General features: G+C 46.9%; 2 protein-coding genes across 3 annotated transcripts; one reads left to right on the top strand and one right to left on the bottom strand.

Annotated features, from left to right (window-relative positions):
* Positions 1 to 165: 165 nt before the first annotated feature.
* Positions 166 to 7,151, bottom strand: gmfb (glia maturation factor, beta). The gene is made up of 7 exons (XM_079752805.1): positions 7,069 to 7,151; positions 5,938 to 6,034; positions 5,612 to 5,661; positions 5,479 to 5,528; positions 4,126 to 4,208; positions 3,789 to 3,862; positions 166 to 2,414 (listed from the first exon to the last, which is right to left on the bottom strand). Exons 1-7 carry the CDS (start codon positions 7,069 to 7,071, stop codon positions 2,343 to 2,345), a joined length of 429 nt encoding a protein of 142 aa, XP_079608931.1. The 5' UTR covers positions 7,072 to 7,151; the 3' UTR covers positions 166 to 2,342.
* Positions 7,152 to 7,737: 586 nt separating this feature from the next.
* Positions 7,738 to 15,071, top strand: lgals3a (lectin, galactoside binding soluble 3a). Of its 2 annotated transcripts, none has more exons than XM_079752799.1 (6): positions 7,738 to 7,929; positions 8,291 to 8,305; positions 8,463 to 9,197; positions 11,275 to 11,363; positions 11,637 to 11,793; positions 13,386 to 15,071. In XM_079752799.1, the coding sequence occupies exons 2-6, from the start codon at positions 8,294 to 8,296 to the stop codon at positions 13,539 to 13,541; spliced, it is 1,149 nt and encodes a 382-aa protein (XP_079608925.1). In that variant the 5' UTR covers positions 7,738 to 7,929; positions 8,291 to 8,293; the 3' UTR covers positions 13,542 to 15,071. The 2 variants fall into 2 exon arrangements, with proteins under 2 accessions (XP_079608925.1, XP_079608924.1); XM_079752798.1 differs by having other exon boundaries at positions 7,738 to 7,936.
* Positions 15,072 to 15,354: the final 283 nt, after the last annotated feature.

Below are 15,354 nucleotides of genomic sequence, written 5' to 3'. Positions count from 1 at the left end.
ACATTTATACATCACTATTTTATTGGGTGAATATTGGACATCGTGCAAATTATGAATATTTAATAATATTTCACAAGTTACACTGATGCCAAGAGGCAGCTATGTTTCAGGTGGGAAATCTTGGAAAAGTCGACGATTCGCCTGAGTATGAAAAAAAGCCCGACATCAATGCAAAGTACATTTATTGTACGGTTTACTACATATACTAGATTAGTTGGAAAAATATGTATATCCACAGGATTAAACCAAATGCATGGCCTCACCCCCTTGTCGTTCAAACGCCATACATGTATGGAAACGAAGCCATGTACAGTAGTTTACCACGCTCACCATCAAGGAATTCTCGTTTTTGTATTGGTTCGTTTGAAACATTGCACATATTCAATAAAACACACCAGTTCATCATTAAGCAGCCTCCCTTCAATCAAATCAATATCCTATTTAAAAAAACTTTTTGGCATTTTGTTTAAGGAGGCTTCCGGATTGTGAAAGGTGTCGATCTTAACTTCAGATTAGAAATCAACAACGATTTACAGAGAGCAACGATCCCAATCTCATGGATTAAGAGCTTTCATAGGGCAGCTCCTCTACTTTCTGTTGAGATCTGATTTACAAAAAACACCTTGACCATTGGAGATTAACCAATGCAAATTATAAAACAAAAACGAATGCATTTAATGAATAAAATAATCAGAAAAGGATCCAACATGATATAAAAACATTTTAGATATTTTTAAACCAAATTCTTGTTACAGAAAATACAGTTTCTCTTCCCTCAGTTTGGCCTCCTGATTCCCATCAATACAAAATATGAAAAAAACGATTAAAAATAAGCAACAGCAAGTTTGGGGGGGGGTTACAGCATGACGCCACACTTATTGTGTAAATCTCCACTAACTCCATTTTAGTCTGTTGCCTACAAACAGGCAGAGAACAGGTGGGCCTCGAGGGGGTACGCAACACCTCTGTGATCTGCCACTCTTAAGCTCTTTGTGTACAAGTTGAAAGAAAGGCTTGCGTTTGATTTCCAAATCTAAAAAGGATTAACGGTATTCGGTAAACTGACCTCAAGGCTGGGACAAGCACAATTGAACCCAAAGACACAAAAACGTGATGTTTGGATCACCACAACATTAATTCAAAACAACAAAAACTAGCTGTCAACTAGAGGCCATCTTGGCTCTAAATGCTAACTATGTGGAGGGAACTGAATGCGCCACCCAGCTTTAGTTCAGAATCAAGTTGGCTGCCGGTTGGATAAGGCCCATAATCATCCACTAGTACAGGTGTACAAAGGTAGTTTAAGAGTAGACCCTGTGTTCGACGGAAAAGGCTGTCCGGCTGTTCAAATGGTACGGACGCCATTTCAGGAATGATTCAGTAGAAATGGAATAGAAAGTTCACCGAGATTTAGACAGGTCAATGGTAGGCCTAAAAGGTCATCCCTCGCCGTCCAATCATAGTAAATAACACCATATTCAGCATGCACCAGTCAGAATCTACAATATGACAAGGCTGTTCATATATATATATTTATACACATTATTCGTGTGTACTTTGAATAGTACTGCTCCATTGTGTGCAGCTGTACATTGATTTATTAGTATATATGTATAATATATGTTTAATCCCTCCTTCCTTTTCGTTGGCTGTCGTTATGCCTTGGGTGAGCTACTTGTAAACAGATGAACTCGATGCACTCTACATCCCCGGAGTTAAAGCCTCCATCTCTGATTGTAGCAATGATTGTTCAACCGTGCCAGAAGGAAGCAACCTAAATATATTCAAACTATATGAAGTATATTCTCCTTTTCAATAATCCAGAGAAGCCATTACTAATCCAATTATAACTAATACATTGTAAATAAAAAAATGGGTTAAACTTAAGAGAGAGCTAGTTCAGGACTTATTTAAGATAAGTCAATGTCTAGTTCTCTAGAGTCTTATCCGGGAGAGCTCTAAGCCCTACAGAGATGATACAGGAGCGTGGTTTCATGACAGACTGCACTGCACCGGCACAAGGGAAACATTCGATGAGAAGGACAATAGAAAGCAGGTCTGCATGAAATAGCATCTCCAGAAATAGTTCCGTTTTTTTTTTATGCACCTTCTCCCACTGGTGTGGTGTTTCGTAATCGAGACCATTTTAAGAACCGCGTGACTATGAAAGATATTGATTGTCCTATCCTACGGTGTTCTGTGTGGTTAAGGGGGGGGGGGGGGGGGGGTACAATGAGCATCGGGGCAAACATGGCGCCCCACTTCTTTAAAGAAGAATAAAAATAAAAAAAAGGAGTTGACTCGGGTTGTGCGGTCTCCATTCCTCCATTGCCGCGGCGACCCTAAGAGAAGAGCCCAAGCTTCTCCTTCAGCCACTCCTCGGTAAGCTCCTCAGTGGTCCTCACCTCAAACACCTGCAGGCAGACGGGCAGACCGTCAGACAGACAGGCAGACAGACAGGTAGACCGTCAGACAGACAGGCAGGCAGATCATCAGGCAGACCGTCAGACAGTCAGACAGGCAGTCAGAAAGACTTTTCACTACTGCTCGTTCTTCCACCGCTTATCCATTTGCACATTGCTGAGTCGCTATGGCGACCACTGGTTATCATAAATAGTTTGCCGGACGGGACAGAACAACAATGTAATTGTTGTTCATTGCCAGCCATTCATCATTTATCATCATGCAGCATTGGCATCATTTAGCAATGTTTTCATCCAAAGTGAAGTCATATACCAGCCGTTACGGAACAGGTAGGTGTTGGAGACAGTAAACTCAGATTACAGGTCATTAAGGAGGTGGTAGGGGTTAGACAGTTAACTCAGATACAGGTCATTAAGGAGCTGGTAGGGGTTAGACAGAAAACACAGATACAGGTCATTAAGGAGCTGGTAGGGGTTAGACAGTTAACTCAGATACAGGCCATAGAGTGGCAAAGTCACGCCCCTTCCGGTAGAGCCCATGGGACCTATGAGATCGAAAAATATGAATGGGTTTCAATGGAGAGAAAGTAATTATTTTCTGGTCCCAGTCGTTATATGCCCTCGATTACACATATGTTGTTTGTGGATTTAAATGACAATTTTTCTTGCAAAGAAAACTAACAATTTTCTTGAAGAAGTTTGATAACGTTAGGTTTTGTGTGAGGCCGCTTTGTGAATTACAGCCCCTCGCTGCTCTCGACGCGAATGATATACGTCACCACCCGCACTTGGAACTCCGGTACAGACATGGCGATCTCTCTGCACCACTTCACCGCTTTTTTCCAAGGGGAGGATAAAAGCATCGAAAGAGGTGAAAACCATTATAAGTCGGGGCATGTGGAGAGTTTCAGTTATGCCGATGAGGCTGATTGTCGGTCTTGTCCACGCCAGTCGCAGGGAGTGTGATGTCCCATACGAGACATGTAGCCTTTCTCATTATGTTTTCTCTACAGCCTTTAACTGAACAATTGCACAATAAACGGTCAAACTCATTGACTGTTATTTGAAAATTATCATTTAAATCCGCAAACATATGTGTAATCAGGGGCATATAAAGATAATTACTTTCTCTCCATTGAAACCCATTCATATTTTTCGATCTCATAGGTCCCATGGGCTCTACCGGAAGGGGCGTGACTTCGCCCCTTTATTAAGGAGCTGGTAGGGGTTAGACAGTAAACTCAGAAACAGGTCATTAAGGAGCAGGTTGGGGACAGAGATCAGACGATGAGCAACGCGGAGAGGAACGGTGTGGGGCAGATAAACGGTGTGGAGGAGAGGAACGGGTGTTGAGTGCTGCTCTACCTTGGTGAGGTTCAGAGTCTTCACCAGCTTGTTCTTGCTTCCTGCATACATCATCTGCTGCTCTGGTTTGCAGTCTGAAAATAGACATAAAAAAATGTTATGACAACAGAAATATTGTCGCTTTGCAGGGAATCTCTCACAACAACAGTATAAGTTCGCTACGACCAACACCATACACCTGTAGATGTTTACTGATTGAAAGTCCTTGAAATAACATTTTTGCTTTCAATATCCTTTTTTCCCCCCTCTGCCTTAGCACTTAGTCATGGGACATCATTGATGATGATGAAGATGAAGACTACAAAGAGATTAAGGAGAGGGGACGGGGGGGTCTCACCGCAGGGACTGGAGAAGATGAAGCAGAGCGGGTAGGAGACGCGGCCGTCGTCATGGTGACGCTGGTAGCTGTAGACCAGGAACGTACCGGCTAGGTTAAGGAAGACCACATGTCCTCGTACAGGGCTCCACACAGAGGGAGGCAGGCCAGGTCATGAGGGGTGACCTCCTGTCCACTGGGCTACTCCTTACAGGTACAGCCGTCGCTCACCGTTTGAATGCTAGACATGTAAAGCCCTTTTCCCACATGCACTGCAAGTGTAAAAGCGCACCAAACTGAAATGTTCCAGAACATTGCTGCATGTGGGGATAGTGGAAAAAGACCTGCAGTGCTTGAAAGGTTGTCCCAGTCATTTACCGGGAACTATGTGTGAAAGGGGCTTTAGAAACATTTGTAAGCAGTTAAAAAGGTGGCCACGGCCTCGCTTTAAAGGGTAATTCCGGTGTAAAATGGATTTGGGATATGTTTTGTATGATAAATAAGTTGAAAATGTTCGTTTTGGAGCACAAAAAACGCATAAAGAAGCTTTCTTCAGTTGGCTATTTTTAGCCGATTCTATCAAAACGCTAAAAACTTGCAACGATGGGGGCACTGGTTATGGTAAAAACTAAATCGCTATTTTAAACCACTTAAAAGGCTAAAAGTAGCCTGACACTTCTTTGGTAGTATAATAAGGGTCTTAACATATAAAACATATTGAGAACTTTGTAAGTGTACAGATTGTTTATTAAAAATGACATTTTATACACACAATACCATCAGTAGATCACCCGTCGACGCCATTTTGTTTTTAAGACTTGATAAGTAGATTGGCGAACAAAGAGCTTGCGTGTTGCTGACGGATGTCACAATCTCTGTGTTCGTCAATCTACCTGTCGAGTCTTAAAAACAAAATGGCATTGACGGGTGACCTACTGATGGTATTGTGTGTATAATATGTCCTTTTTAATAAACAATCTGTACACTTACAAAGTTCTCAATGCCTCGTTTTATATGTTAAGACCCTTATTATACTACCAAAGAAGTGTCGGGCTACTTTTAGCCTTTTAAGTGGTTTAAAATAGCGATTTAGTTTTTACCATAACCAGTGCCCCCATCGTTCCAAGTTTATAGCATTTTGATACAATCGGCTAAAAACAGCCAACTGAAGAAAGCGTCTATATACGGTTTTTGTGCTCCAAAAGAAAAGTTTCCATTCGTTATCATACAAAACATATCCCAAATCCATTTTACACCGGAATTACCCTTTAACGAGACAAAAACAATGCTGATACTACATCACATCAGGACAACATAACACCACCATTCCCCCATGCATCTTCTATTTAAACACCAGGGTAAACCAAAGGATATCTGGGCTGTCGCTCAGGCAGTTCATCCCTCAGGTCATCCACAGTAATGTCCTGAAGGGGAAGATGATCAGACAGAAAACGGTTAATATTACAATAACAACAAGGATTATTTATTTATTTTTCCAACCACTTGCCTCGTATTCCTCTTCCAGAACCACCAGCTGCTTTTCTTTATCGATCTTCACTGAGAGGGGAAACAGAAAAGAGAAGTGGTTAAATAAGAAGCTCTAAGTTCCTGTGGGTGTAACGCATGCTAACAGTATTCTGGGTGTATAGTTGTGGTCCTTGAGTTATTGCCACATCCAGAAACTGTTTGCGATTGGCCAAACTAAACACATGTGATGTGAAACTAATAATATATGCCTTTAAGTGAAACCACTAAGCGAGCCAAGAAATATCAGCGACCATTTCACTCAGTACAAGGGTTGATCTACGTAGGATGACGTTAAAACATGCTTACTGATGATGGCTGCATTGTTGGTGGCCTTGCGGAACCGGAACGCCTTCAGCTTCTCGACGAGAGCTTCGTCTACATCACACACCACTAGGGATTCACTCTGTGGGCAAACAGGTAAGACGTGAAAGGTCTGCGTACACACACACACACACACACACACACACACACACACACACACACACCTCTGTGGAGTGGATGATTATTATGGACCTTGTTGACTGGAGTTATTAAAATGATGGCAACACAGATAGCAGTCCTATGCGTGTTCACATTGACCCACATTGCGTGTTCACATTGACCCACATTGCATGATGTAGGCCAAATATGTTGTCATTCAGTTAAGCTTTGAGGGTTCTGTTAATCAATTCTGGGAGGCTTCAGTAGACGTCCTGCTGGGTTAAGACCAGAGGATAAGTCCAGACCAACTCATTTGACTTACAACACTGAGATATACATGCTTATGTAATACACGTTTTGGCCCTGATAAAACAAAAAAGGAGATATTCATTTTTACAGGAAATATGTGCAGCAAGCAGATGTTTCTGCATGCTGCACATATTTCCTATGTTTATGGGCACAACAGCCACTCCACCGAACCCATTGTCTTCCTGTCCTGAAAAGATCGCTAGTAACATTAGGAGTTAACGATCTTCGCAGAACGACAACATATTCTGTTAGCTACGGTGCTTTTACTATGAAACCAATCGCAAACTACAGCGGTGGTACGAGTAAAGACATGTATGCAAATATGCTTTGTGGACAGCTTCTGACAGGAAACGAATTCCGAACGCCCAGCAACTCATAAAAAATAACCAACAAGCAACTATCCAACTAATTGCATTATAAGCATATGTCTACGCGCCGAAGATGACAGCACACAGAAACCACCGCAGGACCATTTGATCTTGATACGGACGCTAGCTCCATGCTTAAGTCCTCATACCAAGACGTGTGTGAGCAGATCTCCACCCGTACAGGATGTCCCCACGGCTAGCATGCTACCGCTAGCAGAGGCGGGAGCCTACTTTCTCACTGCTCATTATTAGGGCATCAATTAATTAAAGGTAACGGGAGGGCAGGGCAGATGCATGGCAAAACGAGTCGATTCGTTGATTGTTGTGCTCTAAAACTCACCATGATGACAGAGCAGACGCGGACCAGACTGCAGATTCTCGGGGAGGAAGCTTTGAATGTGTTGTTTTTTTTACTTCCCCAAACCGAGATGAAATATCTTGTGACTGGTTCGACCAATCCTCTTCAACTCCAGCTCCGAAAACAGGCGTCGTCAAATAACAACATGCGTTGGATTGACAGCCAGTGCTACTTTGTATTATGTTCTTTACTCAGCATTTAACTGATATAATGATAAACAAAAGTAGTTTTTCGTTTTTTTGTGTGTTTTATTGTTTTTTTGCTTGCGAAATGTAACGGATAGTAATTTCAGACATATTCATATTTAGTAGCCGACACTTTTCAACATTTTTACTATAATAATCTGATACAGTCAACACACATTTTTGTGGTTGGTTCTAAATATAATATAAAAAAGGGGTTGCCGGGAAATTCGGATGGCCATAAATATAATGTCTGTATCGACGACAACTTTAATAAATGATTATATATAAAAACGTCAATATATATATATGACCTCGGACCCTAAGTAGGAATACTGCAACATTTCAATATTATTATAATTTTATTATGAACAACAATATACTTTAGGAAGAACTCTTTCGTGGCCCCCGGTGACGTTGCCATAAATGGGCGTGTCCACTTCCTCTACGACCAGAAGTAGAAGAGGAGGAAAGCTAGGTAGCTGCTGCTGTAGTATTGTGTGAGTGTGTGTTTGTGTGTGTGTGCATTGAAGCTGTACGCCAGTGTCTACATACATCGGGCTACACCCATCACCCACCGTTCTGTTCAAAACTTCCTAAAGTGTTAGCTTTGTCCTGACTACGAGCCCGTCGAAAGGCGATCTGTCACCCCGTTGGAGAGGTGCGAGGTACAGTCGATGTTCAACTTACTGTACTTTAGCCACGCAGCTAACGACTGAGGGCTAATTAATGGGCAAAACAGCGCGTTAATCGTCCCGGGGGTGCGAGAATCACCCGTAGATGTCCGGGTAGAAGTTAGGATCGCTGTCCTAGGTGTTGTCCTGAGCTAACTAGTGATACGGAGGGTTATAATGAGTAACTTTATGGTGGGTCTGAGTCACCCACCAGGAACAGGAAAGCTTACGTTGTTCTGTACTTTTGCTTTCTTCTGACATGTGATGTGTTTCCTACTAGATATTATTTTCTGTTATTACTCATTTGATAACTAGTTAAAGCTTATTTCCGTGTTTTTTTTGTTCTAGATCATGGATTTTTCGGTGAGTATAAATAGTTTCTTTCTATACATTTTTTACATGTTCCCAATGATTGACATCTTAGCCTTTCGATTTATTTTCCTACGGTATATCATTTAACGTTATCTTTTTATTATCCAGAAAGTTAAAGCAGCATAATCTCCTTTCGTTTCCATGGCAGCTGTCTGACGCCATCGGAGACGACGTCCCGGGCAAGGCAAGTACCATAGGGACCAACAACCCGTCTGCCCCCGCTCCCGCCAACCCCGGCTGGCCCGGCGCCGCCCCCGGGGCTCCCACGCAGCCCACAGGCCCCGGCGGTATGCCTGGAGGCCCACCTGGGGCCCCGGGGCAGTTCCCTAGTAGCCCGTACAACACCGGCCCCCAAGCCCCAGGCCAGTACCCCGGGCCCCCGTCGGTACCCGGGGGGTACCCTGCAGGCTCCTGCGTCCCTGGACAGTATCCCTCCGGACCCGGAGCCCCGGGCCAGTTCCCCTCCGGCCCTGGGGCCCCGGGGCCCTTCCCCGGGCCTTTCCAGGGGCAGTACCCCCCTGAGGCGGCACCGGGACAGCTCCCCGGAGCCCCGGTCCCCTACCCGTCCGGACCCTTTCACTCCGGCCCCGGGGCCCCTCCCGGACCCTACCCCAACATGCCCTTCCCCGGGGGCCAGCCCGGAGCCGGGAACGGGATGTATGGACCGGGGGACCCCGGGGCCTTCCCCCCCGCTGCCGGCCCGGGGCCCTTCCCTGGGTTCCCGGGCGGGGCCTTCCCTCCCATGCCCCCGGGGACCTGGGGGTCGCCCGGAGGAGGCGGCTTCCCTCCCGCCCCCGGAGGAGGCGGCTTCCCTCCCGCCCCTGGCCCCTTTGGGGCGCCCATGGGGCCCTATGGTGGCCCGGCCTCTCCGGGTAACATGCTGGTGAGTGAAGTAGTTCAATATCATGTGTCGCATCAGCGCGTTGCTTGCTTTGCGGTGTCGTGTGGTGATTGGTGATTGGTGCACTCTAGAGCGGTTGGTGGTCTCTAGACTGGTTCTGGGCTCTTTTCTTGTAGTGGTTTGTCTCTAGACTGGTTCGGGGGCTCTTCTTCTGAACTTGGTCTCTAGACCGATTCTGGGCTCTTTTCTTGTAGTGGTGGTCTCTAGACTGGTTCTGTGGTTCTTCTCCTTGTAGTGGTGGTCTCTAGACCGATTCTGGGCTCTTTTCTTGTAGTGGTGGTCTCTAGACTGGTTCTGGGGCTCTTTTCTTGTAGTGGTGGTCTCTAGACTGGTTCTGGGGCTCTTCTTCTTGTGGTGGTCTCTAGACTGGTTCTGGGCTCTTTTCTTGTAGTGGTGGTCTCTAGACTGGTTCTGGGCTCTTTTCTTGTAGTGGTGGTCTCTAGACTGGTTCTGGGCTCTTTTCTTTGTAGTGGTGGTTGTGGAGTAGGAAGACTCTTGATAATTGATTATTGACTATTGCTTTTGTGGTGGGCGGTTGTGGTGGTGACGGAGGTGCTTTGGGCTGACGGGGTGACGTCTGGCTGAGGCAGCTGGGTTTAGTGCTGAGGTGGCTCCGCTGGGGCTGCGTTTGCTCTGACCCCTCCCCCTCGGTGGAGGGTCGCTGGTGCAGCGGGATCTCATGCAGATGAATATACCAGCGAGCGGACAGGCTGCCGCACGTGTCGTCATGCACACTGTATCTCTTGTGTTCCAGTCCAGGTTTTATCCGCCGTATCGCTGACCGCAATCAGCTAGTCAGTGACCAATCAGGAGCCAGGCGGCCCTCCCCCCCCCCCCCCCCTTGTCTTCTGATGGGTTCAGCGGTTGATTTACAAGAGGCTGCGATGCTGCAGCTTGACCCCCCCCCCCCCCCCCCCCCCCCCCCCGGCAGGGTCAAAGTGCAATCTGATGTTTGCCTTTTGCATTGTTTCTCAAAGCAGAAATATATATATATATATACATGTACTCTACTATATATTTTTCATACAGATTACTCGTTCCCATTCCTTGTTGATCATGACATATAACGTAAACAACCGTGTCCTCGTGGTTTACATCAGGTTGTGGTCTGATATTAAATTGTAATGATTTGTTTTTCCAAGTAATAAAATGGTTTCTAAGTTAGCCTGCTTGTCCTTATTCATCACATTGGCGGTTGCCAGTGGCTTGCGTAAGGCTGTAGGAAGGGTCCACCAGGAGATGTTGACTCACTGGAACTGTGGTCATTGTGATCTGATGTGGAATGTGGGTGAGGCGCAATACTCACTTCAACCAAACCTTTATTTAGAGTTGTTTTTATTTGGGATTATTTCCATGAGAGAGTGAACCCCTAAGACTCCATAGTTAAACCCTTTTATAACCTTGGTGAACTATAACTTTATAGTTTTCTTTCTATGACTGTGTGTGTACATGCCTGAAGATCAATAGTTAAAGCTACTCGACTACTACAACATATTTCAACAGCAACTTTATTTGTGATGTTTTTCTATGACAATGTGCTTCAATACCCTTTTCCACTGTGGCCGTCCCTCAGAGGTTAAGGGGTACGCCAATGTAATTGTAGGTATTCATACTCATTAGGAATTATGTATTTAACGGTGTCATATTATACCACCAGGTGTGAGTGGGATTAGCCATTACAAGCTGTTTTGGAAATCTGCCTCTTCTGACATCACAAGTGGGCGTGTCCACCTACATGGGTGCTGGAAAGATCAGTCTACCAGCCTACCCAGGGCACTGTAGCAACCTGCTCATCTAGCCGTCATACATCTAGCTGGACACGCCCACTTGTGATGTCAGAAGAATGAACTACAGAAGAACGATGTCAGCAGAAGTTTCAAAACGGCTTGTATGGGCTAATCACACTCACACCTGGTGGTATAATATTGGACCTTTTTAGAACATTTCCATAATTCCTCCATAGTTTACAGGACTAGCTCTACTGCTTTAAACTGAATAATTTCCCTCCCTCCCTCCCTTCTCTCCGTCGTCTCCCCTCTCCTTCTCCTCCCGGTTCCAGATGGTCCCGTACGACCTGCCCCTCCACGCTGGTATGATGCCCAACCTACTGATCACCGTCGTTGGGGAGCCCATCCACGGGGGTGGCAGGTACCCCACAACTCATCCCTAACATAGCCCAAACTCGCCGACAGACGTGTCCTTTAGGCGCAGGCTAGGAGACGGCTGAGTCTCACTCTAGGAGCGATGTGGTGGTGGTGGGTGGAGGACTCAAATGGGGTGGTGGCGGTGCTGTTGGGTGCATCACTTGGGTTGGAGTGGGTTGGGGGCGTGATGGTGGTGGGTGCATCACTCAAGTAGGGGCGTGCTGGTGGTGGTGGTGGTGGTGTTGGGTGGAGGACTCAGACCCTGGGCTCTCTGCAGGTTCCAGGTGGACTTCATGAAGGGCTCTGACGTGGTGTTCCACTTCAACCCCCGCATGGCGGAGCAGACCATCGTGAGGAACACCAACCTGGGGGGCCGCTGGGGCCCCGAGGAGCGGGACGGGGACTTCCCCTTCGCCCCCGGCCGCCAGTTTGAGGTAAAACACCCAGGGGGACCTCAGGGCTCAGAGAGGGGGACAGGGAGGCGGAGGACACTGGGGAATCAAACCCAGAGGCTGTTGGCTGGGAGTTACACTCCAACCACTACGCTCTCTCTCTCTCCACCCAATCTCTCTGTATCTCTCTCTCTCCACCCTCTCCTCTCTTTCTCTCTCTCTCTCCACCCTCTCCTCTCTCTCTCTCTCTCCACCCCATCTCTCTATCTCTCTCTTTCCACCCCATCTCTCTGTATCTCTCTCCACCCTCTCCTCTCTCTCCACCCCATCTCTCTATCTCTCTCTTTCCACCCCATCTCTCTGTATCTCTCTCCACCCTCTCCTCTCCCTCTCTCCACCCCATCTCTCTCTCTCTCTCTCTCTCTCTCTCTCTCTCTCTCTCTCCACCCTCTCCTCTCTCTCTCTCTCTCCACCCTATTCTCTCTCTCCAACCCATCTCTCTGTATCTCTCTCTCTCTCTCTCTCTCTCTCTCCACCCTCTCCTCTCTCTCTTTCCACCCCATCTCTCTGTATCTCTCTCTCTCTCTCTGTTTCTCTCTCTCCACCCTCTCCTCTCTCTCTCCACCCCATCTCTCTGTATCTCTCTCTCTCTCTCTCTCTCTGTATCTCTCTCTCTCTCTGTGTTTCTCTCTCCACCCTCTCCTCTCTCTCTCTCCACCCCATCTCTCTGTATCTCTCTCTCTCTCTGTTTCTCTCTCTCCACCCTCTCCTCTCTCTCTCCACCCCATCTCTCTGTATCTCTCTCTCTCTCTCTCTCTCTGTTTCTCTCTCCACCCTCTCCTCTCTCTCTCTCCACCCCATCTCTCTGTATCTCTCTCTCTCTGTTTCTCTCTCCACCCTCTCCTCTCTCTCTCCAACCCATCTCTCTGTATCTCTCTCTCTCTCTGTTTCTCTCTCTCCACCCTCTCCTCTCTCTCTCTCCACCCCATCTCTCTGTATCTCTCTCTCTCTCTCTCTGTATCTCTCTCTCTCTCTCTCTGTATCTCTCTCCACCAACTCCTTGCTCTTTCTCTCCACCCCCTCCAGTCTTGCTCGCTCTCTCTCTCTCCACCCCCTTCTCTCTTCACCCCCACCTCTCTCTTTGTATCTCTCTCTTTCTCCACTCCCGTCTGTCTGTCTGTCTGTCCCTCAGTCTCTTTCTCTGTCTCTCTCCCGAATTTTTTTTCCCGAATATGTCCCTCGCCCCCAGCTGAAGATCCTGGTGGAGGAGGACTCTCTCTCTATATATACAGTATATACATGTGTCTCTATGTCGCTCGCCCCCAGCTGAAGATCCTGGTGGAGGAGGACTCTCTCTCTCTATATACAGTATATACATGTGTCTCTATGTCTCTCGCCCCCAGCTGAAGATCCTGGTGGAGGAGGACTCTCTCTCTCTATATACAGTATATACATGTGTCTCTATGTCTCTCGCCCCCAGCTGAAGATCCTGGTGGAGGAGGACTCTCTCTCTATATATACAGTATATACATGTGTCTCTATGTCTCTCGCCCCCAGCTGAAGATCCTGGTGGAGGAGGACTCTCTCTCTATATATACAGTATATACATGTGTCTCTATGTCTCTCGCCCCCAGCTGAAGATCCTGGTGGAGGAGGACTCCTTCAAGGTGGCGGTGGACGGGACACACCTGCTGGAGTTCGAGCACCGGATGGGGGGTCTGGAGGAGGTGACCCTGGTCCGGGTCCAGGGGGACCTGCGGCTCTACAGCGCGGCCCCCAGCATGATCTGAACCCCCTACGCCCAGAAACCCACCCAGAACCCCCTACACCCAGAACCCCACCTGAAACCCCACCCAGCCCCCCTACACCAGGAACCCCACCCAGCCCCCCAGGACCCCATCCAGAACCCCCCACACCTAGAACCCCGCCCCGCTTTAGTTCCTCCGGGGCTAGCCCCCCCGGCATCACCGGTCCGATTCTCCTCCGTCGAAGGTGGTTCAAGCAAAGGGCAGTGCTGGGCAGGTGGCTTCTAAAGCATGAAAAAGCGTATCCTGTTGAATTCTATGTTCTTATCCAATTGTTCCCTGGATCTGGCTGAGCCCTTGCATTCATCATGCATTTATCATGCTGGTTTAAGATGAATACCATGAAATTAGCTTTCAAAGCATGAAAAATATCGATCAGTATTTTATTGTACGTTGATGTTAAATTTTGACATTGATTTGGCGCCCGCTTGCAGTACCCCCTCGGGCCACCGGAGGGCGGTAGTGCATATAAGGGAATCGCTGATATAACAGACAAAATACAGAACACGCACTGCAGCACACACACACCGCCACACACTGAGGACTAGAGCGTCAACGTCGAGTTCTCAGGAAGCCCTTCTTGTTCAGACCACCTGCTGGTGGAAATATACAGGCACATAGTCAGAGAAATCAAAAAAAACATATTTTACGTTAGTACTCTGAGCATCTGAACCACTTTGTCTCTAAAGAGTGGCCTGTGTGGTGGTTTGCTACACGATTAATTGTATTATTTTGTATTTTAGACTAAAGGACGTTTAGCTGACGGTGACTCTACCACTAACACGACTAATAAACTATCACGACTCACGAAGTAGACCGAGAGCAACGAGTTGGGCTGTCCTTCTGTCTTTCTGTCCGTCTCCATAGCAACACACCAGCAAGTGAATCCTTTTTGTTCACTCTGCGGTGCTGATCAAATTAGCCTTCTTTTCTGCCTGATCCATATGCATGACCTACCATTGGCTGATAATTGATGATAGCTGTCTGTCCCGAGACGGGACCACCCATCAGTCAGGGTTAATGGGAGGTGTCTGTTCGTTTCTTTTGAAGGGCCCATGTTTTACCAGCAGGTGTGACGGCCTTTCTAAATCGACCCCTTTAGTGACATCACAAGTGGCCGGGTCTGCGCTGGTGAATAAATGTAACTATCCAGTCCACTTGGGAGGGTGGTGGTCTACTCATCATGCATACAGGTGGACTGTCCCATGTGTGCCGTCACTACAGGGGACACCTCGTCAAAGCTGATCCACGTCACACCCTGTGGGAGAGGCTGGGCCTTTAAGCAATATTTATGAGCCATGTTTGTCCCCTGCCTTTCTTCAGTTCTCTGTATTGTTTTTGGTCACATTAAGTTAATGGTCACATTAGGTTTTACAGCATAGGATTTACGTTTGAAGTGTCATAAACCATGAGTAGGTATTAGAGGTTTGAGAGTGATGAGTGGAAGGGGCGGTAAACATTTTCTCGCCAAAGACGTGATGGTTGTATTCGAAATTGTATGGGATTAAATAAAGGCAGACAATTTAACGAACCGTGTGGATTGTGAGTTATGTTAATTAAAGCCACCCAAGACTTAAGTTATGAACTTGGAACAAACTGAAGATAAATGTTATCACGACATCTGTCATTCTAAACGTGTCGCAGATTGCATCCTTATTGTATTATTGTATCCATGCTCCTTGGTCTTTGCTCCATGCTCCTTGGTTCAGTAATAGGTCACTCATCTACAATAAGAAGTGCCGCGTCTCAACGGCAGGGGGCGGTACGATCCCTGCAGACTGCGCGGGGGAAGAAGACA

This window comes from Pollachius pollachius (assembly GCF_949987615.1).
Source record: "Pollachius pollachius genome assembly, chromosome: 15".
NCBI lineage: Eukaryota > Metazoa > Chordata > Actinopteri > Gadiformes > Gadidae > Pollachius > Pollachius pollachius.
The sequence above is the reverse complement of the archived record's forward strand: the minus strand, read 5'-3'. Positions and strand labels throughout refer to the sequence as shown.

Excerpts from the sequence above, each read along its gene's own strand:
- gmfb (XM_079752805.1), bottom strand. Across the intron at positions 5,662-5,937 it reads CAACAATGCAGCCATCATCA|TGAAGATCGATAAAGAAAAG; the intron begins GTAAGCATGTTT and ends TTCCCCTCTCAG. Across the intron at positions 5,529-5,611 it reads TTCTGGAAGAGGAATACGAG|GACATTACTGTGGATGACCT; the intron begins GCAAGTGGTTGG and ends CTTCCCCTTCAG.
- lgals3a (XM_079752799.1), top strand. Across the intron at positions 9,198-11,274 it reads CCTCTCCGGGTAACATGCTG|ATGGTCCCGTACGACCTGCC; the intron begins GTGAGTGAAGTA and ends TCCCGGTTCCAG. Across the intron at positions 11,364-11,636 it reads CCCATCCACGGGGGTGGCAG|GTTCCAGGTGGACTTCATGA; the intron begins GTACCCCACAAC and ends GGCTCTCTGCAG.